The following is a 20,843-nucleotide window of genomic DNA, read 5'->3' as shown; positions in this document are numbered from 1 at the left end:
TTATTCCATGGTTAACCAGCAGTTATTACCTCATTTATTCCATGGTTAACCAGCAGTTACTGCCTCATTTATTCCATGGTTAACCAGCAGTTATTAACTCATTTATTCCATGGTTAACCAGCAGTTACTGCCTCATTTATTCCATGGTTAACCAGCAGTTACTGCCTCATTTATTCCATGGTTAACCAGCAGTTACTGCCTCATTTATTCCATGGTTAACCAGCAGTTATTGCCTCATTTATTCCATGGTTAACCAGCAGTTATTGCCTCATTTATTCCATGGTTAACCAGCAGTTACTGACTCATTTATTCCATGGTTAACCAGCAGTTACTGACTCATTTATTCCATGGTTAACCAGCAGTTACTGACTCATTTATTCCATGGTTAACCAGCAGCTCCATATTCTTAACATAGTTAACTAGTTTATTTCTTATATGTTCTCTGGTTTTCTGGGGTCTCCCACCATCTACATTTCACTGATTGTTAACCAAGACACTTGCATCAGTAGCAGAAATGATAATCTAGCCCTGACGCAGCTGTTACACAGCCTGTCTAAAACAGCTAGCATAATTTCTAGTGTCCTGGCATGAACCAATATAATAAAAGTATTTGAAAGAGTTGTTTAAAAAATTAAAGTTACACAGAAAGTCTAATGGGTTTAAAACCTTCTGTCCTCCAAAGAAAAACTCAGGTAGAAGATAAAACCTTGACTCCTCAGGGTTAACAGTGTTTGAATTGTGTATTTGTGAGCATTAAAGCAGCTGTGAAGGTTTGTTTTTATTTGTGAACACTACAGCAGGGGAGAAATGAGGATAGAGAGTGAATAAGTGGTGGGTGGATAGAGTGTGACTGCACCCTGACTGCTGCTTAATTATGATCAGGGGAGCAGATATTTACTGTAGGAGGGATTAATCTGCTTTAACTACCGTCTGCCTCTCCTTTAATAAACGCAGAGAGTGGGGGTTTAAACACCACAGAGCTGGAAGTAAACATGATCTATCATCAGTAGAATCAAACATACAGAAACATTGTGCTATCTGCTGTAAAAGACATTTTTAAGACTCTACATGCTGTAAAATGAAAATCTGGGTTTTATTTTTAAGCCTAGGACTACATTTAAGTCTAAATGACTGATAGATAACGTCTCTGAATGTCTCTAGGAGATGAGCTGATGCTGCAGCAGGTAAACAGGCTGTAATGTCTAAAACATAATCCTCCTGGATTAAAGGTGGATGTTTATGTCTCTGAAAGACTCAGAGTGCTCTAGAATATTACAGAAGATGATCTCTGCAGGGAGAGAGCTCTTTGTTAAAACAGTAGAGGTCCTTTTTAAACTGGAAACTTGCAGAATTTAAAGTACCAGAGAGTTTACCATTTTGACAGCACTGGTTCAATTGCAGTGGCATTGATATATTCATTTAAAAGCACATTTATAATTCAGTTATTTTACTTTTTATACCCAAATCTTGAAGACCATATTGCCAAGGACAGCGTCACAGTACTTATTCTGTCAAATGCTCTGTTTAACACTGTTATACATGGAGAAATATGCTGGTGTGCATGTACAAAATGACTCACTGACACCTCAGACTCAGTGACCCCCTGGTTAATCTGACAGCATTTACACTTTGCAGGAGTTTAAGGTCAGCTGTTTTTCTGTAAAAGTACCCCAGTTAAAGAGATTTTATAAAGCTTCTTTCCTACATTTTTCGGCCCTCATGCCCGTGTCCCTGTTTCCAACTCTATCCACTATCCTCCTCTCTAAACAGAGACATAAAAGCCAAAATATATCTTAGGAATAAAAAAATAACACCACATAGTACATGGCTCTATAGTCATCTGCCACTGTTTAGACTTTCATCAACTTACTTAATAAATTTGAATCGCACTGAAATTATACATTTTGTCTTCTGATAGATAGTAAGATTTAAAAGAAGAAAATAGGTGACATGAGGTATACTAAGTTATCTTGTTGTATTTCTATAAATAACTTCAGTCTTTAAATATTATCTAAGGTAATCATCCAGTCAGTGACTAATAATCGATTCATTGCTTTACTGATAAATATCTGTCATTTTTTGAAGGTCTTGGTGTGTTTGATATCACCAGGGTTTTCTCCATTTGTGGTGCAGGAGTTTTTCTGATGACTCCACACTTTCTTTAGACTCTGTTTCATGATGTCAGTGAAGAATAAAATCAATATCAGACTCTCTCTCTCACCTGTGGCTCCATGCTGCTCTTCCTCACCACGCTGTTGTGTGAATTCTCCACATGATGCAACGGGCTCCCACCTGAGTGAAATCCATTCACTGCAAAAACACGAGAGGAAGAGGAGAGACCAGAACGGAGGAGAGAAAAACCAATCTATTAATGGTTTAATGTCCATAAATGAGCAGAAAAATTAACTTTATTAGCCAAACCAAAACAATGCTGAAAGTTGTTGACCATGACTTATACATTTTTATTCATTCAAAAATATGCAAAGCACATTTTTCTCTGATAGAGTTAAGAAAACTGAAAATGTAATTGTTTTCAGATTTTTATAACAAAGTAAAATATGAGCTTTAATTTTCATCCTAAAATAATAAAAAAAAATTAAAGAAGAGTTTTTGAAGAGTTGATGGATGGATGAATGAAAGGATGGATGAATGGATGGATGGATGAAAGGATGGATGAATGGATGGATGGACGAAAGGATGGATGCTCCAATGGATGGACAGACAGGTGGATTGATGAATGGATAGGTGATTGAATGAATAAAAGGATTGATACGTGGAAAATGGCTGGATGAATGGATGGATGGATGGATGGATGGATGGATGGATGGATGGATAGATGGATGGATGAATGGATGAAAAGATGGATGCATAGATGGATGGACGGACAGATGGATGGATTGATGAATGGATAGGTGGATGAATGGATGAAAAGATTGATGGATGGATGGATGATGGATGGATGGATGGATGGATGGATGAAAGGATGGATGCTCCAATGGATGGACGGCCAGATGGATTGATGAATGGATGGATGAAAGGATGGATGGATGCATGGATGAATGGATGGATGGATGGATGGATGGATGAAAGGATGGATGGATGGATGGATGGATGGATGGATGAATGACTGGATGGATGGATGGATGGATGGATGGATGAACGGATGGATGGATGGATGGATGGATGAATGACTGGATGCTCCAATGGATGGATGGATGAAAGGATGGATGGATGCATAGATGGATGCACAGATGCATAGATGATGGATTGATGAATGGATGGATGGATGGATGGATGAATGGATGGATGGATGGATGGATGGATGGATGGATGAATGGATGGATGAATGGATGGATGGATGGATGGATGGATGGATGGATGAATGACTGGATGGATGGATGGATGGATGATGGATGGATGGATGGATGGATGGATGAAAGGATGGATGCTCCAATGGATGGACGGCCAGATGGATTGATGAATGGATGGATGAAAGGATGGATGGATGCATGGATGAATGGATGGATGGATGGATGGATGGATGAAAGGATGGATGGATGGATGGATGGATGGATGGATGAATGACTGGATGGATGGATGGATGGATGGATGGATGGATGAACGGATGGATGGATGGATGGATGGATGAATGACTGGATGCTCCAATGGATGGATGGATGAAAGGATGGATGGATGCATAGATGGATGCACAGATGCATAGATGATGGATTGATGAATGGATGGATGGATGGATGGATGAATGGATGGATGGATGGATGGATGGATGGATGGATGGATGAATGACTGGATGGATGGATGGATGGATGAATGGATGGATGGATGGATGGATGGATGGATGAATGACTGGATGGATGGATGGATGGATGGATGAATGACTGGATGGATGGATGGATGAATGACTGGATGGATGGATGGATGGATGGATGCTGTTGAATTACACATCGCACACATCTCTATCTTTAAAGCTAACCTTTTGTCCTGCTAGGCTGCAGTAGTATTTTACCTTTATGGTTATTGATGTCACGAGTTTAAATACGTTACAATCTCAGTTCAATCAATGAAAACATTCAGAAGAAAGGAATATCAATAGTCAATGTGCAGTTTAGATGATGTACAGGTTGTTTTTTAAAACAATAAAATGAAAAAAGGCTTTCTTTTTATGTCTTAGTGTCATAAAGGTTTTTATCATTGTTTAATTTTGTAAATATAATGAAGTGTACTTTTCTGGTATCATAACAAATCTAACAGAAACAGGAGAGAAACACTAACCGTGTTTCTTAAGATCTACAGTATTTATGAGGTTTCAGATACTCATTTGTCTATAGAAAAAAATGAGCTACAGACATGAATTCTAGCTGGTTTCAAACTTTAACAAGTGTTTTATTCATGACTCTACATATAAGGATTGCAACAGCTAATAAAAACGTCCATCCAATTTACTTTAACAAGCAGATTCTTATTTCTGAAGGCACGAGCTGAAAAAGAAAAAGAATAGCTTTTGCCATTTACTGTGAGGTGAAACAGAGGGTCTTCTTTTATTAAAGGGTGGATATGAATGGGTGAGGGTCTGCTCCCAGCTTTCAGCAGAGCAGGAAACATGCCACAAACCGTCCTAGCTCTTTCTGTTCCTCGTCCTTTAGAGCCAAGCCAAGGCGAGGACAGAGGAGTCTCAGTTCTGTGGTGGAGGCTTCAGATAAAATTAGTCACAGGAAGTGAGAGTGAGCCTCTGCTTTGTGCCTCTGAGGAATTTTAGGGAGAATTCACAGCCTCAGGGCGCTGGAACACGAGGGAGTTAAAGTGATAGAAAGTTAACTGCAGAAAGAGAGAGAGAGAGAGAGAGAGGTTTTTACCTGCAGGGAGGGAGTTCTTGTGTCGAAGGGGGGTCTTTGGGGTCCCAGGAGCACTGGACGGTCTCTCCCATGTCGTCTCTGAGGAGCATTCAAGAAAAGAGAAAAAAAACAACATTAGAGCTGAGCTAGCTCTCTTATTTTTAAATTACTGTTGGAAAAAACCTTTTGGCATGAATAAGAAGAAGTGATTTCATTCATGGCTGCTAACTTCAGGCTAATGTGACACATGGGGGGGGCCTCGGTTTTTCTTTGGTACATGTAGAAATGAAACGTTCCGTTATGACTGTGGAAAATGTCCCAACAGTCCATAGTACTGTTCTAATATGAAGCTAAACAAGAAATGTCAGTCCTTTTGGACACTTTAAGGTTTGAGGATGACCAAGGAAACAAACTTTAGTCCTTCAAAACACTTGAAAGTTTAGAGCATGAGGATAAATAAAGGAAAAAACCTCAACTACAGTTCTGTTGGTTCAGCCTAAAACTTCACTCATTTATTAGTATACAGTACTGTGCAGAGGTTTTAGGCATGTAGAGCGCTAACGGTTCTTCACAGGTCCTGATGTTCCACAACCCCGGGCTAAAGAGAGGAGGGAGGGCGGCCAGAGCCAGTGTCGACACATCTGACATGTACGTGTGTCGCTCAGCAGCCAAGGTGGAGCTTAACAGCATTTCTTTTGTCTGGGTCTTTGCACCCCTGATAATATAGCCAGCAACCACCAACAGTTTTCAGGTGCTTAGAACATACACACCACAACCAGGGGGTTGTAGCAACCCTCCTACCCACCCTAACAGTACCCCAGGCTATGTTGAAGCGCCACATCTACCCATAACTCCGCCCTAAAGCTGTGGTTTTTGTTTTGTTTTCATCAGATTATTATTTTCCCATGCCCTTGGTAATGTACAGACACCCAGAGCATGACCTGGGTTGTGTCAATCCTCCTTCCTGCCTGATGGGGCCCTCAGGTGGGCATACTCGCCATTACACGCCTTACTTCAGCCTCAAATTTTGGCCCAAACATGCCAAAAACTTCTGCACAGTACTGTATATGGACAACATTTACAGTTGATGCTGAAATACACAGGCTAAATATGGGATGTAAATATCTGCAGAAACTTTGACATCTGCCGATACCAGACCGATAATATCATGCATCCCTACTTAATATGATTGTAAATAACTTCCAGACAGCCTGAAACAAAGGTTTGCTCACTGAGTTTAAGAGGGAAAAGTTCCACAGGTCAACAGAAGACATAAAGAAAAATGTTTAGAGATGAGCAGCCATGTCTGTCTCTCCTCTACTGTGTCATCAGCACCTAAGGAGCACATTAGCAACAGGCTCATCATTCTAAGCCAAAAGCATGTCAACCTATGAATCATAAAACACCAAACTGCAGTACCTCTGACTTTCTGATGTGTTCAAGGTCAGCTAAATGAAGGGGCTATGAGGAGAATGTAAAAAATGTCATGATGTGCTCAAAGTGGGGCTGATAAAAAAATATAAACAAGGATTAAACTGAGATTTTCTGTATTAAATTAAAATAATCTCCCTTTTCTTGTCACATTTTGAAATTGCAGTATTTTGCATTTAAAACAAAACGTAACCACAGAGAAGGAGCTTGTTCTTAAGGAAACAGGAGAGCAGTAAAAAGGTAAACGTTTGATGCTTTCTGCCTCGTCCACTGAGCTGTAAAGAGCAGGGGTGACTTATTTTACATCACTGTGGCTGCAGAAGGATGCTGATGTGGATTATTAGGCCACTGATTTGATTCTATTCAACATCACTACATGAAGGGATGTTTTAGCGACAAAACCGTCTTTGCTTCAACATTTAAGAGATTCTCAGAGAACTGAAGGTGGAACTGTTACAAAGAATGTTCAAACCATGCACATTATTTAAAAAAATCAGAGTCTGCATTAAAAGTGAACCCCAAGCTAGTGTTTACATTCCTTTTTTACCAGCTGCATATGTCTCTGTCTTTATAGGTTTTCTGATGTCCTCTTTAAGTTTGGCTGTGCCATCATTGGAGCAGAGCTGCCAGGCTCCACCTTGTTTGTTTAAAGCACGGGTGTCAAACTCAAGGCCCGGGGGCCAAATGCAGCCCACGGTGCAGTTTTACCTGGCCCGCAAGATCATTTCTAATTACAACTGGCCTGCTGCCATGAGGTCTGCAGATTTCCTCCAGTATACAAATGTAAATTTAAGCTTGAAGATTTAAAGAAAAGCCTTGGTAAGTTATAAAATCTGAAAAAGTAGAGAGTAGAAATAATTTGATAAAAAGTCAGGAATGAGGGGGCGAAATGTATTTGTTTTCATTTCATATTTTTATTTTGCATACCAAGATTATGACTGAAACTTATCATTTTGGCTTTTAATTTCATGTTTTGACCTTTTAAATTTATAATTTTGGGCTTGTCTCTTACATTGTGACCTTTTAGATTCACAATTTTTCATTTTAAATCAAATCTTGACCTTTTAAACTCCTAACTTTGACTTTTGATCCTATATTTACACTTTTTAAACTCCGGATCGAGAATTATATCTCATATTCTGACCTTTTAGAGTCACAATTTTGAATTTTATCTTCTATTTTGACTTATGAAAATCTTGATTTTGTATTTTATTTCATATCTTGACCTTTAAACTCATGGTTTTAACTCTCTATCTCATGTATTTGCATTTTTAAAACCTTATATTGAATTTTAATTTTGTATTTTGACCTTTAGGACTTCTAAAGTTGACTTTTTATCTCAGATTGACTGATGCTGTGATATTTAATCTTTTTGACCTTTTTTTAGAATTCTTAAAATCATTTATCATCACTATTTAATTTCCCCCAAATTTCATTACCTGTGACAACACAGTTGGCAGTTTTCGGCTAAATCTTGACCCCGTTAGGCCCTCAGGTTAGACCTAAATCCAGATTTCTGTTTGACACCCCTGCTTTAAAGGCAGAGAGAAGTCACTAACTGAAAGTCTAAGTTCAATGTTGTTTTGTTAAATTAATTTTTAAAAAGTAAAATTGATGAATTATGATTCATTAGTTTGAGTGAGTTGATGATGTATAATAAAACTGAAGCCTTTAATATGCAAATGTGGCTGAAATAGATTCACACTAGACATTTTCAGATGTAGAGCATGCAGTTTAATCTAATGTTCATGTGTTCCAGACTGTCTGCTGTCTGAGACGTGTGTGCTGTAGGCAGACGTTTATGCTCTCTGATAAAATGACAGCCCTGATAAAGGAGAAACATGTTATCTGCTACGTTATGTACACCACTGGTTCCAAACCTAGGGTCCCGGACCCCCAGGGGGGCCACCAAAGATCTTAAGGGCGAGGCTTTATCTGCTCTGAGGCTGCCAAAATTAGATTTGCAAATATTGACTAAAAAAAAGCAGTTTATACAAAGGTCTTTAGATAAGAAAGACCTTTTCAGAGCTTTATCAGTGAAACAATAAAAAAAAATATTCAATAAAAATTTAGGCTGTACAATAAAAAATGAATGTACTAATTCTGATGAATGCATTCAATTCTCTCAGCCTAAATGTTCCATATGTTATTATTTCTATGCTTTCTAAAGCTGTGTATTCCTCTGTGCTGCTAAACTAATTTAGTGTTTTTAAATGTCAAACTTGATTTTAAATAATGCATCAGTACTTTTTAAAGATTTTCAGCAGATTCTAAAAAATACCATAATACCGATAACCCTGATATTTCAGGCTGCTGCAATCATGATATCAAATTTTGATTTAGTTGCACGTCTGCATACGAGCAGGAGAGAAAAGGAAGGGAACTCTGGTCTGGTGTGTGGCCAGCCTTACTGAGTTTCAGTCATTCTGATCTGTAGAGCTGCCTGAAAACACAACAGGAGGAGAAAAATTCAACATAATCATTGAAATCAAATCAATTTTTTTGTTTGTTTTGTAGCTGTTGTTTTTCTGCTGATCCCAAAAGATGTGAACTTATGAACAATCACATTTCGAATCTGTCGCACGATCATTCGTTGTAAATTTAAAGATATATTTTAGAAAAATCTCTGATGTCTCAGCCTGTTGGGAGAGGAAACCTAGATCCAGGGCTGAACGATTTGGGAAAACAATCTAATTGCAATTATTTTTTCCATTATTGCGATGTCTATTTAATGTGCGATTATTTTTAAATTCCACATCTTGTGAATTTTCAACAAACAGCAGCAGTAAATCCTTTTAAATTTCAACCCCCTGCAACATTAACCCTCAGGCATCGCTTTAATTTACCGCCCTTTAAAGCCATTAAGGACAAAAATGTCCACTTCCATAAAACTGCTGTAAAAACTTAACAGATAACTTAAACAACAGCTTAAACAACTTCAGCTGTGTTCAAAACTACCAAACATTCAATCATTTTGAGGATTTTAACCCTTTAAATGCCAGTTTGATTACCTAAAGTCAATGTTGTTTTTTATGAAAAACAGTGAATAAATGTGAAATCTTCCTCAAACCAAATGTTGGATGGCTGGGGCATTATTTCTAAATTCAGCTTGCATGTGTTAATGATTAGCCAAAATACTGACTTTGGTGCTTTATTAGTTTTTGTAGAGCATCTGACTTATAATTTACTACCCGTCATAGTCATTAAGGGCTGATTTACATTAATAAACAGAAAAGAAGGCGGCTGATCATTTTCATGCCATTTTCATTTTGATTTAGAAAAACTTAAAGAAATAAGGAAAGCAAGATTTTTCTAAACTATCCTAAAGAAATGATACCTAGATGTTTGCATGATGGGCGGGACAAATCTCTGTTGCATACAAGTTTCATTAAACTGGTATTCTTACGTATTTTTCATCTCAAAGAAATATTGCACCTTTTGTGATTTGACAATTGCAGTAGGACATTTTGCGATTTAATCTAAATTTTGATTAATTGCCCTGCCCTAAGTAGAGCTCAAGTAAAACTTTCCTAAACACACTGCAGGACATCCTGCTTTCTTATTGATTTGACAGCATTACAGGTAAAAGCCTGAAATGTGCAGCACAAATCACAGTGACAGACTCTTTCTCATCTCTTCTCTTCAGTCATTTATCGTGACTTTTATCATCCTTTTGTTGCGTTCTGCAGTTCTGATGATTCAACCTCATAAATAAAGTCATTAAAGATGTCAGACTGAGCTTAAGCTCGCTGAATCTCTTCCTCTGTCGTCCTGGTTTGACTCCAGCTGCTGCAGATGTTGGGAAACAATCTGATGACAGACATTAATAAAGGCCTGGTTCTGATTTGATTTCCTCGGCTCAGCACTGAGCTCGATTAGCTCTTCACTGTCAGCGCAGAGAGACGAGGCACGGACATGTACAGCTTTTATTTCATTTGGCTTCGTTTGGCTCGCTCTGCTCCGTTTGGCTCGCCGTAACGGAGGAGAGAAGTGAGCCAAACCATCAGCTCGGATGACACGCATGGAGAGATGGCTGCAGAATGACGGAGAGACGCTCGGCTATTTCTGTTCGATGTAAAAGTCTTTACGGAGTGTCCCTGAATGCCTCCATTTTCTCTGAGTTATCTCGCCGTAAACAAATCAATAAAGAGGGAAATAGAAGATGTTAATGCAGACAAACAGAACATAATGTAGTTAGAAGGGGGATAATGTTTGTTACTGTGTCCATTTGATGATCTGTATGACATTTTATATGCAGATAATCACCACTTTACTAGAGTAAGAGCCAAAACCCTCACTCAAATATCAAATTTAGCTCAATAATCAACATCACATCATTCTAACATGCCATTAACCCTCCGCTAGAGACATGGGCAGTCCTTGATTCATGTGTATTTTTGCTTATTGAGTTGTAATTCACATCTTTTAAATAATTAATATCCCTAAAATCTGTCAAAAACAAATACATTAACCCTTATTCAATTATCAGTGTAAAAGAGTACTTTATAATCAGATGAAATACAGGGAAGTAGGTTTTTCTTTTGAATTACATAACATAGTTTGTAGATTATTAACTTTATTTATTTTTACATACCTGCGGCATGTGAGGGAAGAGGCAATTAAACAGAACTTCCTGTTATGGCAGTGAGCAAAGTGAACATGATACTCCTGCTCTAAACCTAATCCTGGATCCTAATGTGAAAATACAGCCGTAAATTAAACTAATATGCCAACAAAAGGAGCCAAAGACAAAACTAGAATACCCAAGAGCATTTCACCAAAGACATAAAATGATATACTGACATATTTATACTTTCCTCTAATCTTCAAATTTCCCAGCTGACTTTGAACTCATCATCATAACACCCACAGTCATGGACGAAAGTATTCGTACCCCTAAAATTTGTCCAGAAAACACACAACTTCTCCCAGAAATTGTTGCAGTTAAAAATGTTTTGGTATTCACATGTTTATTTCCTTCATGTTCATTGGAACAACACAAAAAATCAGAAGAAAAAAGACAAAATTGACACAATTTCACACAAAACTCCGGGGCCAGACAAAATGACTGTCCCCTTTTAAAACTGTGGGTAAATCATTTTATTTCCAGCATGTGATGCTCATTTAAACTCACCTGTGGCAGTAACAGGTGCTGGCAATCTAGAAATCACACCTGAAGCCAGTTAGAATGTCTAAAAGTTGACTCAACCTTTGTGTTGTGTGTCTGTGTGTGTCACACCAAGCATGGAGGAGAGAAAGAAGAGCCCAGAATTGTCTGAGGACTTAAGAAGCAAATTGTGGGAAAATATGAACAATCTCAAGGTTAAAGACCATCTCCAGAGATCTTGATATTCCTTTGTCCACTGTGTGTAATATAATCAAGAAGTTTATAACCATGGAGCTGTGGCTAATCTCCCTGGACGTGGACGGAAGAGAAAAACTGACAAAAAAATGCAACACAGGATAGTTGGAATGGTGGATAAACATCCTCAGTCAACTTCCACACAAATTCAGGCTGTCCTGCAGACTCAGGGTGCAAAAGTGTCAGCTGGGACCATACGTGGTCATCTGAATGAGATGAAGCGCTATGGCAGGAGACCCAGGAGAACCCCACTGCTGACAGAGAGACATAAAAAAGCCAGACTGGAGTTTGCAAAAATGTACCTGAGTAAGCCTCAATCCTTCTGGGAGAACATTTTGTGGACAGATGAGACTAAGGTAGAGCTTTTTGGAAAAGCACGTCATTCTACTGTTTACAGAAAACAGAATGAGGCCTACAAAGAACAGAACACAGTACCTACAGTCAAACATGGTGGAGCTTCAAGGATGTTTTGGCTTGTTTTGCTGCCTCTGGCACTGGTTGCCTTGACTGTGTGCAAGGAATCATGAAATCTGAGACTATCAAAAGATTTTGGGCCACAATGTAGGGGCTAGTGTCAAAAGGTGAGTCTGGGTCAGAGGTCATGGGTGCTCCAGTAGGACAACGACCTCAAAAAGCACCAAGAAATGGTTGGAGACAAAGCTGGAGAGTTCTGAAGTGGCCAGCAATGAGTCTGGATCTAAATCCCATTGAACACCTATGGAGAGATCTCAAAACTGCTGTTGCAAGAAGGAACCCTTCAAATCTGAGAGACCTGGAGCAGTTTGGAAAAGAAGAGTGGTCCAAAATTCCAGTTGAGAGGTGTAAGAAGCTTGTTGATGGTTATAGGAAGTGATTGGTTTCAGGTTTTTTTTCCCAAGGGTGTGCAACCAAATATTAAGTTGAGGGGGACAATAATTTTGTCCGGCCCATTTTTTGAGTTTTGCATAAAATTTTGTCAATTTTGGCTTTTTCTTCTGATTTTTTGTGTTGTTCCAATGCACATAAACGCAATAAACATTTGTAATTTCAACAATTTCTGGGAGAAAGTCTGCTGACTTCAACACTGGATTATTTTTGAACTGATGGGACCTACTGAAAAGTTTTTTCAGCCCATCTGAGCGGATAAAGAGGTTAGAGTCTGTCTGGAGTTTGAGGATAACTGTTATTGATGCTACGACAGCAGCAGACAGGACGGGGTCCTCCTCTCCCCCTCCATCGAGGCCGACAGTCAAAGGTACTACATTTAGGTTTAACTGTATTCACCAAGCCAGAGCAGCAGGGTTTTATAAAGAAACTCTAAACGATGGTACGTTCATAAAGGGCTGTTCGGACTGGTTGTTGGAGGCAGAGGATTAGGATTTCTTTACTTTGGCTCTGATAACTTTAACCGATGTTTAAATCCTGATTTTTTTATAACTTTAATGGTTGTAGATCGCCTGCTTTAAAATTCTTTTACTGGTTTTCTCCTCTCAGAAACTGCCAGAAAGATCCACAACCAATAGCTGAACTATGAATTAAAAGCCAACACTCAACTAGATGGTGTAACAGCAGCAATAAAAACATTAAACCAGCTTGTACAGACTGCAGCACATGTCCACAGATGAGTTCTGTAAATCTTCTGCCAAAGATGTTAGAACAAGGTGTTGGAAACAGGAACCTTCTATTTCCCTTTGGCTGTAATTTTACCATGAACTGGAAATAATGAAAATGGAAACATTTAGAGAAACTGGTTGCAGAATGCAGTTTATGAAACATCACCGTCTCCGTTGTTGTGCAAACTGCAAACATGTATGTCTTCTGAAATCAGAGACTTTTTCTCACATGGCAATGTTTGCACCTCAGAACTCTGTAGAAGGAAGAGGATGTGAGCGTGCACGAGCTGTTTCATTACAAAGTCACACTGCCAACTACTGGTCTGCCATGTTTAATGTGGGGGGGGGGCATTGCAGATTCATGTGTGTGGCAGATTTTATCTGATAACAGATCTTTTTTAAAACAAATACCATTTTATTTCTCCTTTGTTGCCTTCTCTGGGATATTATTATTCTCTGGGATGTTCTAGGGCTGGGCAACTATGGCAAAAATCAAAATCACGATTAATTGAATCTTTTTCCTCGATGATGATTAATGAATGATTATTCCACACATGAATTGGTCTGTGCTGTAAATATCACAGAAGGCACCGATATCTAAAAATAGATCTATTTAGAGTTCATTTACTAATGTGTGACACCAAATAGAGCTGATGAGTAGAAAGAGAGAGAGAGAGAAACGCTCACAGCGAGCCCCCCACCGCGCAGTCTGAGGTTTCCTCCAGAGCGCCAGGTGGGATGGTGTCATGTGACTGCCTCTCATGTAGCGTGCTTCTATGGTTCATTTATAGAAAGAATTAGAAGGGGAAAAAACAAAATAACTGACACGGTAGGTTTACGTCAGTTATCGGCTTTAAATGTCAGTTTTGATTATCCGTACATTTTCTACAGTGCTTACCGCGTAGGGGGTCGTGGGGGGCTGGAGCCTATCCCAGCTGTCATTGGGTGAGAGGCGGGGTACACCCTGGACTGGTCACCAGTCAATCACAGGGCTGACATATAGAGACAGACAACCAGACACACTCACAACCACACCTACGGCCAATTTAGAGTCACCACTTAACCTACTGAGCATGTCTGGTGGTGGGAGGAAGCTGGAGTACCCACGCATGCACAGTGAGAACATGCAAACTCCTGGGTTTGATTATTTTTCAGTTGATCGCCCAGTACTACCATGTTCACTGCTAGAGCCCATAGGATTGGTCTCTTCCTGTAGTATTTGTGCCATCCTGATTTTAAGTTTCCTGAAACCTTTGAGGCTCGACTTTTCCACATGAAGTCAGGAGTTCATAAGGCAGCATTAATCTGCAGAAGAAAAACACAATCTACATTGGATTATTTCTCCTGCCTCCTGCACATTCTCATCATGTCTGAAGTGTAAGTGATCAAATGTAATGACTCCATCATCAGACAAGCAGTGTAAAGATATATAAAGAAGTCATACTTTCTGGCTCTGTGGAATCAGTAATGCAGTTTTTATCATTTTCATTTTGGATCTGCATAAACAGAACACGCAAAAATCTCCCATGGCAACTTTGTGACCACCCACGTTATCCTCCCGCTTCCTAACATATGAAACATCAAATAATGAGGACGTCAATCAGCGTAAAAATAGATGATTCACACAACAAAAGTCTAAACTTCAGAGAAAGAAAAGGCTGCAGTTATTATAGATCTGATTTGATTGAGTTTGACAGGATTATGTAAAATAAAACAATGTCCTTTTTTCAGCAGGGTAAATCAATTTTCTACCCATCAATCAATAAATCAGAGTTGAAAAAAGGGAGAGGCCACCAGGGCAATCTTCAGGCACACTCACTTGAGTCAAGGATTTAGGTAAAAAGACTTTATTATTTCAGGGCATATCTAATAAAAATTAAAAATCACTTGGAAAGCCGACCGGTTTCGACCACATGGGGTCTTCATCAGGGTGTGAACAAAACACTGACACAGGTGAGGGTCATTTAAAAAAATCATGTGATCTGAGGTCTGAAGCCACACCAGCTCTAAGGTACAAGGCTAAAGGTATTCCCAGTATGAATATATAACCCCTTATAATTATGAGACAAAAGCATAAAGATAATATCCATGATGAATGATAGGAAATTATAAGGGGTTATATATCATCCATCATCCATCCATCATCATCCGTCCATCCATCCATCATCTATTTATCATCATCCGTCCATCATTCATCCATCATCCATCATCTATCATCCATCATCCATCATCCATAATGCATCCACCTATCCATCATCAATCAATCCATCATCCATCCATCATCATCCATCCATCCATGCATCATCCATCATCCATCATCTATCATCCATCATCCATAATGCATCCATCCATCCATCATCAATCAATCCATCATCCATCCATCCATCATCCATCATCATCATTATCCATCCATCATCAATCCATCATTATTATCATCCATCATCAATCCATCCATCATCCATCATCCATCCATCCATCATCCATCCATCCATCATCAATCCATCCATCATTTATCCAACAACCATGCATCCATTATCATTCATCCATCAATCATCCATCATCCATCATCCATCCCTCCATCCATGCATCATCTTCCTTCACTTTTCCGGGTCTTGGTTGTGGGGTAGCAGGTTAAGCAAGTCCACCCAGACGTCCCCTTTCCCAGCATCACTTTTCAACTCTTTCTGGGGGATCCTGAGGTGCCCCAGACCAGACAAGATATGTAAACCCTACAGCGCATTCTGGATCTTCCCCAGGGTCTCCTCCCAGACGGACGTGCCCTGAATACCCCCACAACCAGGAGGCATCCTGATTAGGGCTGGGCAATTGCAAATTAGATTAAATCGCAATATGGCCTGCTGCAATTTTCAAATCACAGAAGGTGCAATATTTCTTTAACCTGAAAATCTGTCTTAAAATACCATTTTAGACCTTTTTTTGCAGAAGAGATGTTATGCATTACATATCATGCAATCATTGCAGTGCCATATTTTTTAGAATAGGGCACAAAAAAATCAATTTTCTTGATTTTTGTATGTTTTTCTTAATAAATATGAGAATTATATAAAAAATGTCAATCCTTTTAATACAACAGTTCATATCTAATTTGCAAAATGAGCCAAAATCATCACAATAAGATATTTTTTCAAAATTATTCGGTCCTGGTTCAATCTAACATTCTGTTGATCATAATATAAAATGAATTATTGCTTGTTTTTGTTGGAAAATGCATGAGATGAGAAACTTGAGAAATAATCGCATATTTCGCAGTCGCAATCACAATATTGGGCAAAGATACTGCAATTTGATTACTTTCCCACATCGTTCGGCCCTAATCCTGATCAGATGCCAGAACCACCTCAGCTGGCTCCTTTTATTGCAAAGGAAGAGCAGCTCTACTCCTAGTTCCTTCCATGTGTCTGACTTCTTTACCCTATCTCTAAGGCTGAGCCCAGACACCCTGGGGGGTTGGGAGGTAGATCGGCTGGTAAACTGAGAGCTTTGCCTCTCTGCTCAGCCAGAACAACGCCTGTAAAACTGCTGATGCTGCGCCCATCTGCCTGTCAACCCCAACTCCCTTTTACCATGGTCTCTGATTTTGAGGTACTAACCCTCATCCTGACCGCTTTGCACACAGCCGCGAACCGTCCCAATGCCCACTGGAGGTCCCCAGCTGAGGAAGCAAACAGAGCCACATCGTCTGCAAAAAGCAGAGATGAAATTCTGAGATCCCCAAACCAGAAACCCATCAGGAGATATCAACAAGGTTTTTATTGAGATAATTACAACTAGGGCAAGGTCTTCAGAAAATAACTAAAATACACAGGACAAAGAAGTAAAGGAAATACATGTAAGCATGACTGGGTGTGTGTTAGCTGTGTGATGGCCTCAGCTAAAAAAGTTAGGACGCCCCTGGTTTAGATCATTTCTTCCGGGTGATTACAGGTTGTATATATTATATTCCTCCTATTTTCTCCACTGTGGAACACCTGAGTGGATGAGGCTCAGTCGCTCTCTAAATGTTGATTACTGATTATTTCCCTCAAACAGGTGAGGAATCAGAGCGAACAGCCGTCACATTCAAACCTGCAGATAAAGATCCTCATCAGACGTCTTTTCACCAACAAGCTAAAGTCTCTGACTGCCTTCACAATGACACAAAAACATGTTAAATTACCCTCTTCACCATCTGTGGAGCATGAATCTGGCTTTTTCATGGGTCTGAATGAACTGAACCCATGATTTTAATGTTTCTTTATAGAAATGATTCAAACTCCAGGAGGATTAACTCTTTTATGGCACATAAAAATGTCGTTTAAAGCTTTAAAGTTGTGTTAATTTGACATAAACGTCAGTCTCTGAATGAATGACTCCTGATAGTGAACAGAGACGAGCAGGTTTGGCCTACTTATCTGTGACTCTGTTATATTTAATTCATAACCATATGACACTGGTTCATGATGCATTCACGGCCTCCTGTCAGATTTCTCACCCGTCACACAGAGGAAACACAGAGACAGATAAAGCAGCACAGAGCTACGCTTGAACAACAAAAGCAGCAAAAGCAGAAGAGAGTGTGAGGCTGTTCAGGAAACTGTGGGTGTGCTGGACTCTGACTGACAGCTGAGCCTCATCGTCATAGCAACACAATATAAACAAACCAGCCGACAAGTCAAAGGAGGAAGAAGGACAGCTTTCTTTACTTAGAATAAAAACCAAAATGAATGCTGCATTTGTTTAGAGATGAAGTTAAACTATGAGAGCATATTTCTGTGGAAGAAACTGAATGCTGTTGTCAACAATCAGACCCACAGGCCCACCGTCTGAGCGAGCTGTATGACGTCTGGGCAGAGAGAACGGGGGGGGGGGGGACTACAAAATGTTTTCAGCTTATGAGTTGAGGTGGACGTTTGTGCAAAGCTTGAAAAGAATCCCAGACAGTGTTTAACACTCAGTCACAGAAGGGGCCGGATTCTGGATTAAGGTCTAACCCGAGGGCCTAACAGGGTCCACATTTAACCAAACTGTTTACCTCATTTTCACCAGTAATAAATTATGGGGAAAAGGAACTAGCACTGATGATAAATGATTTTGAAATTTAAAAAGTCAAAATAATTAGTTGAAAGGCTCAAAATCTGAGATAAAAAGTCAAACTTATTAGTTCAAAAGGTCAAAACAAAAAATTGAATGTTAAAATAATGCTTTTAAAAGGCAAATATATAAAAAAGAAAGTCACAATCATGTTTTTAAGGCAAAAATATGACTAAGCATTTAAAGTGATGCACCTAAACTGTCAAAATATGAGATAAAAGTCATAATTATAAATTGAAAGGTCAAAATATGAATTAAAAAGTGAAAATAACAAATTGACAAAGTCAAAATGTGAGTTATAAAGCCCAAATTGTAAATTGAAAAAGCAGAAATTCTTAGATCGATGAAAAATATAGATTAAAAAGCTCAAAATATGAGATAAAAAGTGAAAATAATAAGTTGACAGAGTCAAAATATGAAATAAAAAGTGAAAATAATAAATGTAAAAGGTTAAAACATGAAATAAAAGTCTGAATAATAGATTGAAGTCATAACTGTGCGATGCAAAATTGAAAATATGAAATGAAAAATCAAATTTATTTCTTTTCCCACGTTTCTTTTTTCTAATCATTTTTATTCTTTTTTTTCACATTTTTATGAATTAAGGATATTTGATATCATCATGGCTAAGTTTACATTTTTATACTGGAGGAAATCTGCAGACCTCATATTTTAGGGACAGTTATAATAAGAACAGGATATGATCTTGTGGGACGGGTGTAACTGTGCCACGGGCCGGATTTGGCCCTCGGGCCTTGAGTTTGACACCCATTAACTAGGCCATCTGTGCCCCAGGGTTAACATACATTTAAAGGTGCAGTGTGCAATATTTAGCCTTGTAGCATTTAGTAGAAGAAACTTGGTAAAAATGTAGCATAGCAGTCATAAGTAGGCCTGTCTAAATCATAGTTAAATTTCCTGAATATTAAAGTGTTTTATTATTCATCAAGTTAGAATAAGTTTTATTTAGTGCGGTCAGATGATAGGAAAATAATCGTATTAATTACAGGCTTTGTAATGAATGAATCCTGACATGGAAAACGCGGAAAATTGAATGAATTTGACTGAAATGCTGCGCTTTTTAGAAAGAGGAACATATATCCAGGAATGTGTTCCAGGGGAAACACTAAAGTGTGGCACAACCTGTGCCTCACTTCACAAACGCTCACCCTGCCCCGTCCTAAACAATAACAGCATGTCAGAGCAGCTGCACGAAACACCGGTGAACATCACGTAGCTCAACACGGGACAGTACCGTGGGACATAATGCTGCACCTTCAAGAAAACTCACCTGTGCTTCGAGTTATTTTACCTCACCACACCTGAGAGTCACGGAGAGAGAGAGGTGTGTCAGTGTGCGAGACACACAGCTGAAGTCACAACCTGAAGACCTGCTCACCTCTCAGAAGCTTCAAACTCGAGTCGGACGGACTCAAGATTTTACGAAGTCCTGCAGTCTAAATGGTGTTACATTTGAGTAACAGCTAGCTCAATAATTCATCCCGTAGACACTGTAGTTCCCTTTGGCTGCTTAACGAGCCAACACGTGTCTGCGTTAACGTAGCGCTATGATATGAGGCAGACAGACAGCGAGGATGGAGGAAGACGAGGAGAGAACCGTTACAGTCAGGAGTAGATCAGTGCAGCATCAAACTGCATGCACTGTTACAGCCTGAGAGAGTAAAGAAAAGTTTAGGTAACAGGTTTACTTTTTACCATTTCACTTTAATGTGACCTTCTCATTAAGTTACTATCACTCTGTGTTAAAGAGAACAGGAGGATTTCTTCATTTCCATTATAAACATCAGTGAGGATGTGATTATACACGTGGATGTGTCTGAAAATGTTGGAAATATGTGACTGTTACACTGATTATAGTTATTTTATATCAGGGTTATCCAAACAACGGCTCCCATTTTCAAAGAATTAAAGGGTGTTTCTATTTAATTAGTGAACATTTACATAAAAAAGAAACTCTAAATGGTAAAATTAGTGGAACGGTTGAAAAACGGAATTCCAAAACATTCAAACAGCAAATATGGATTTCTTAGGGCCCTATTTCAAGAATAAATTTTTAAAGTTATGACCTGAAATGTTCATTTAGTTTTTATTTTCTATTTCTTTTTGTAATTATCCATCTTATCACCAAACAGTAATCTGCTGTTTACTAAGCTTGGGGGCTAGAGCCCTGTAAACCCCCTCCTAGGTCTGCCTGTGGCTACCGGAGAAACTCAGTGGATTATGACTTCTTTAAAGGTAACAGCACATGAATGGAGCTGTAGGAAAGCAGGATTGGAACTGTGCTAACCTTTATTTTAAACTTATTTAATTTGATTTCCTCACGTGTTAGTTTATTATTAACCAGACTCCATGTAAAAGCCCTAGAAACAGCCGGTCTGTTGGGCTTACTGAGCATCAACTTTCATGTGTTCATGGAGGAAAACCCACTGGTCAGACTGGGAGTGTTGGGAGTCTGGTTTAAACCACAGCGACCTGCAGAGCTGCACCCATCTACAC

The 20,843-nt window shown here is 39.1% G+C and overlaps 1 protein-coding gene across 1 annotated transcript in view; it reads right to left on the bottom strand.

Annotated features, from left to right (window-relative positions):
* Positions 1 to 20,843, bottom strand: part of LOC121527842 (growth arrest-specific protein 7-like) — a 117,380-nt gene that overhangs the window by 43,880 nt on the left and 52,657 nt on the right. Inside the window, exons 3-4 of the mRNA XM_041814852.1 lie at positions 4,872 to 4,949; positions 2,222 to 2,310 (exon numbers count right to left, since the gene is read on the bottom strand). Coding sequence (XP_041670786.1) covers positions 2,222 to 2,310; positions 4,872 to 4,949 — 167 coding nt within the window. The remainder of the gene's footprint in view (positions 1 to 2,221; positions 2,311 to 4,871; positions 4,950 to 20,843) is intronic.

Source organism: Cheilinus undulatus, linkage group 20 (assembly GCF_018320785.1).
Source record: "Cheilinus undulatus linkage group 20, ASM1832078v1, whole genome shotgun sequence".
NCBI classification, from domain to species: domain Eukaryota; kingdom Metazoa; phylum Chordata; class Actinopteri; order Labriformes; family Labridae; genus Cheilinus; species Cheilinus undulatus.
This window is presented reverse-complemented; position numbering and strand designations above follow the sequence as displayed.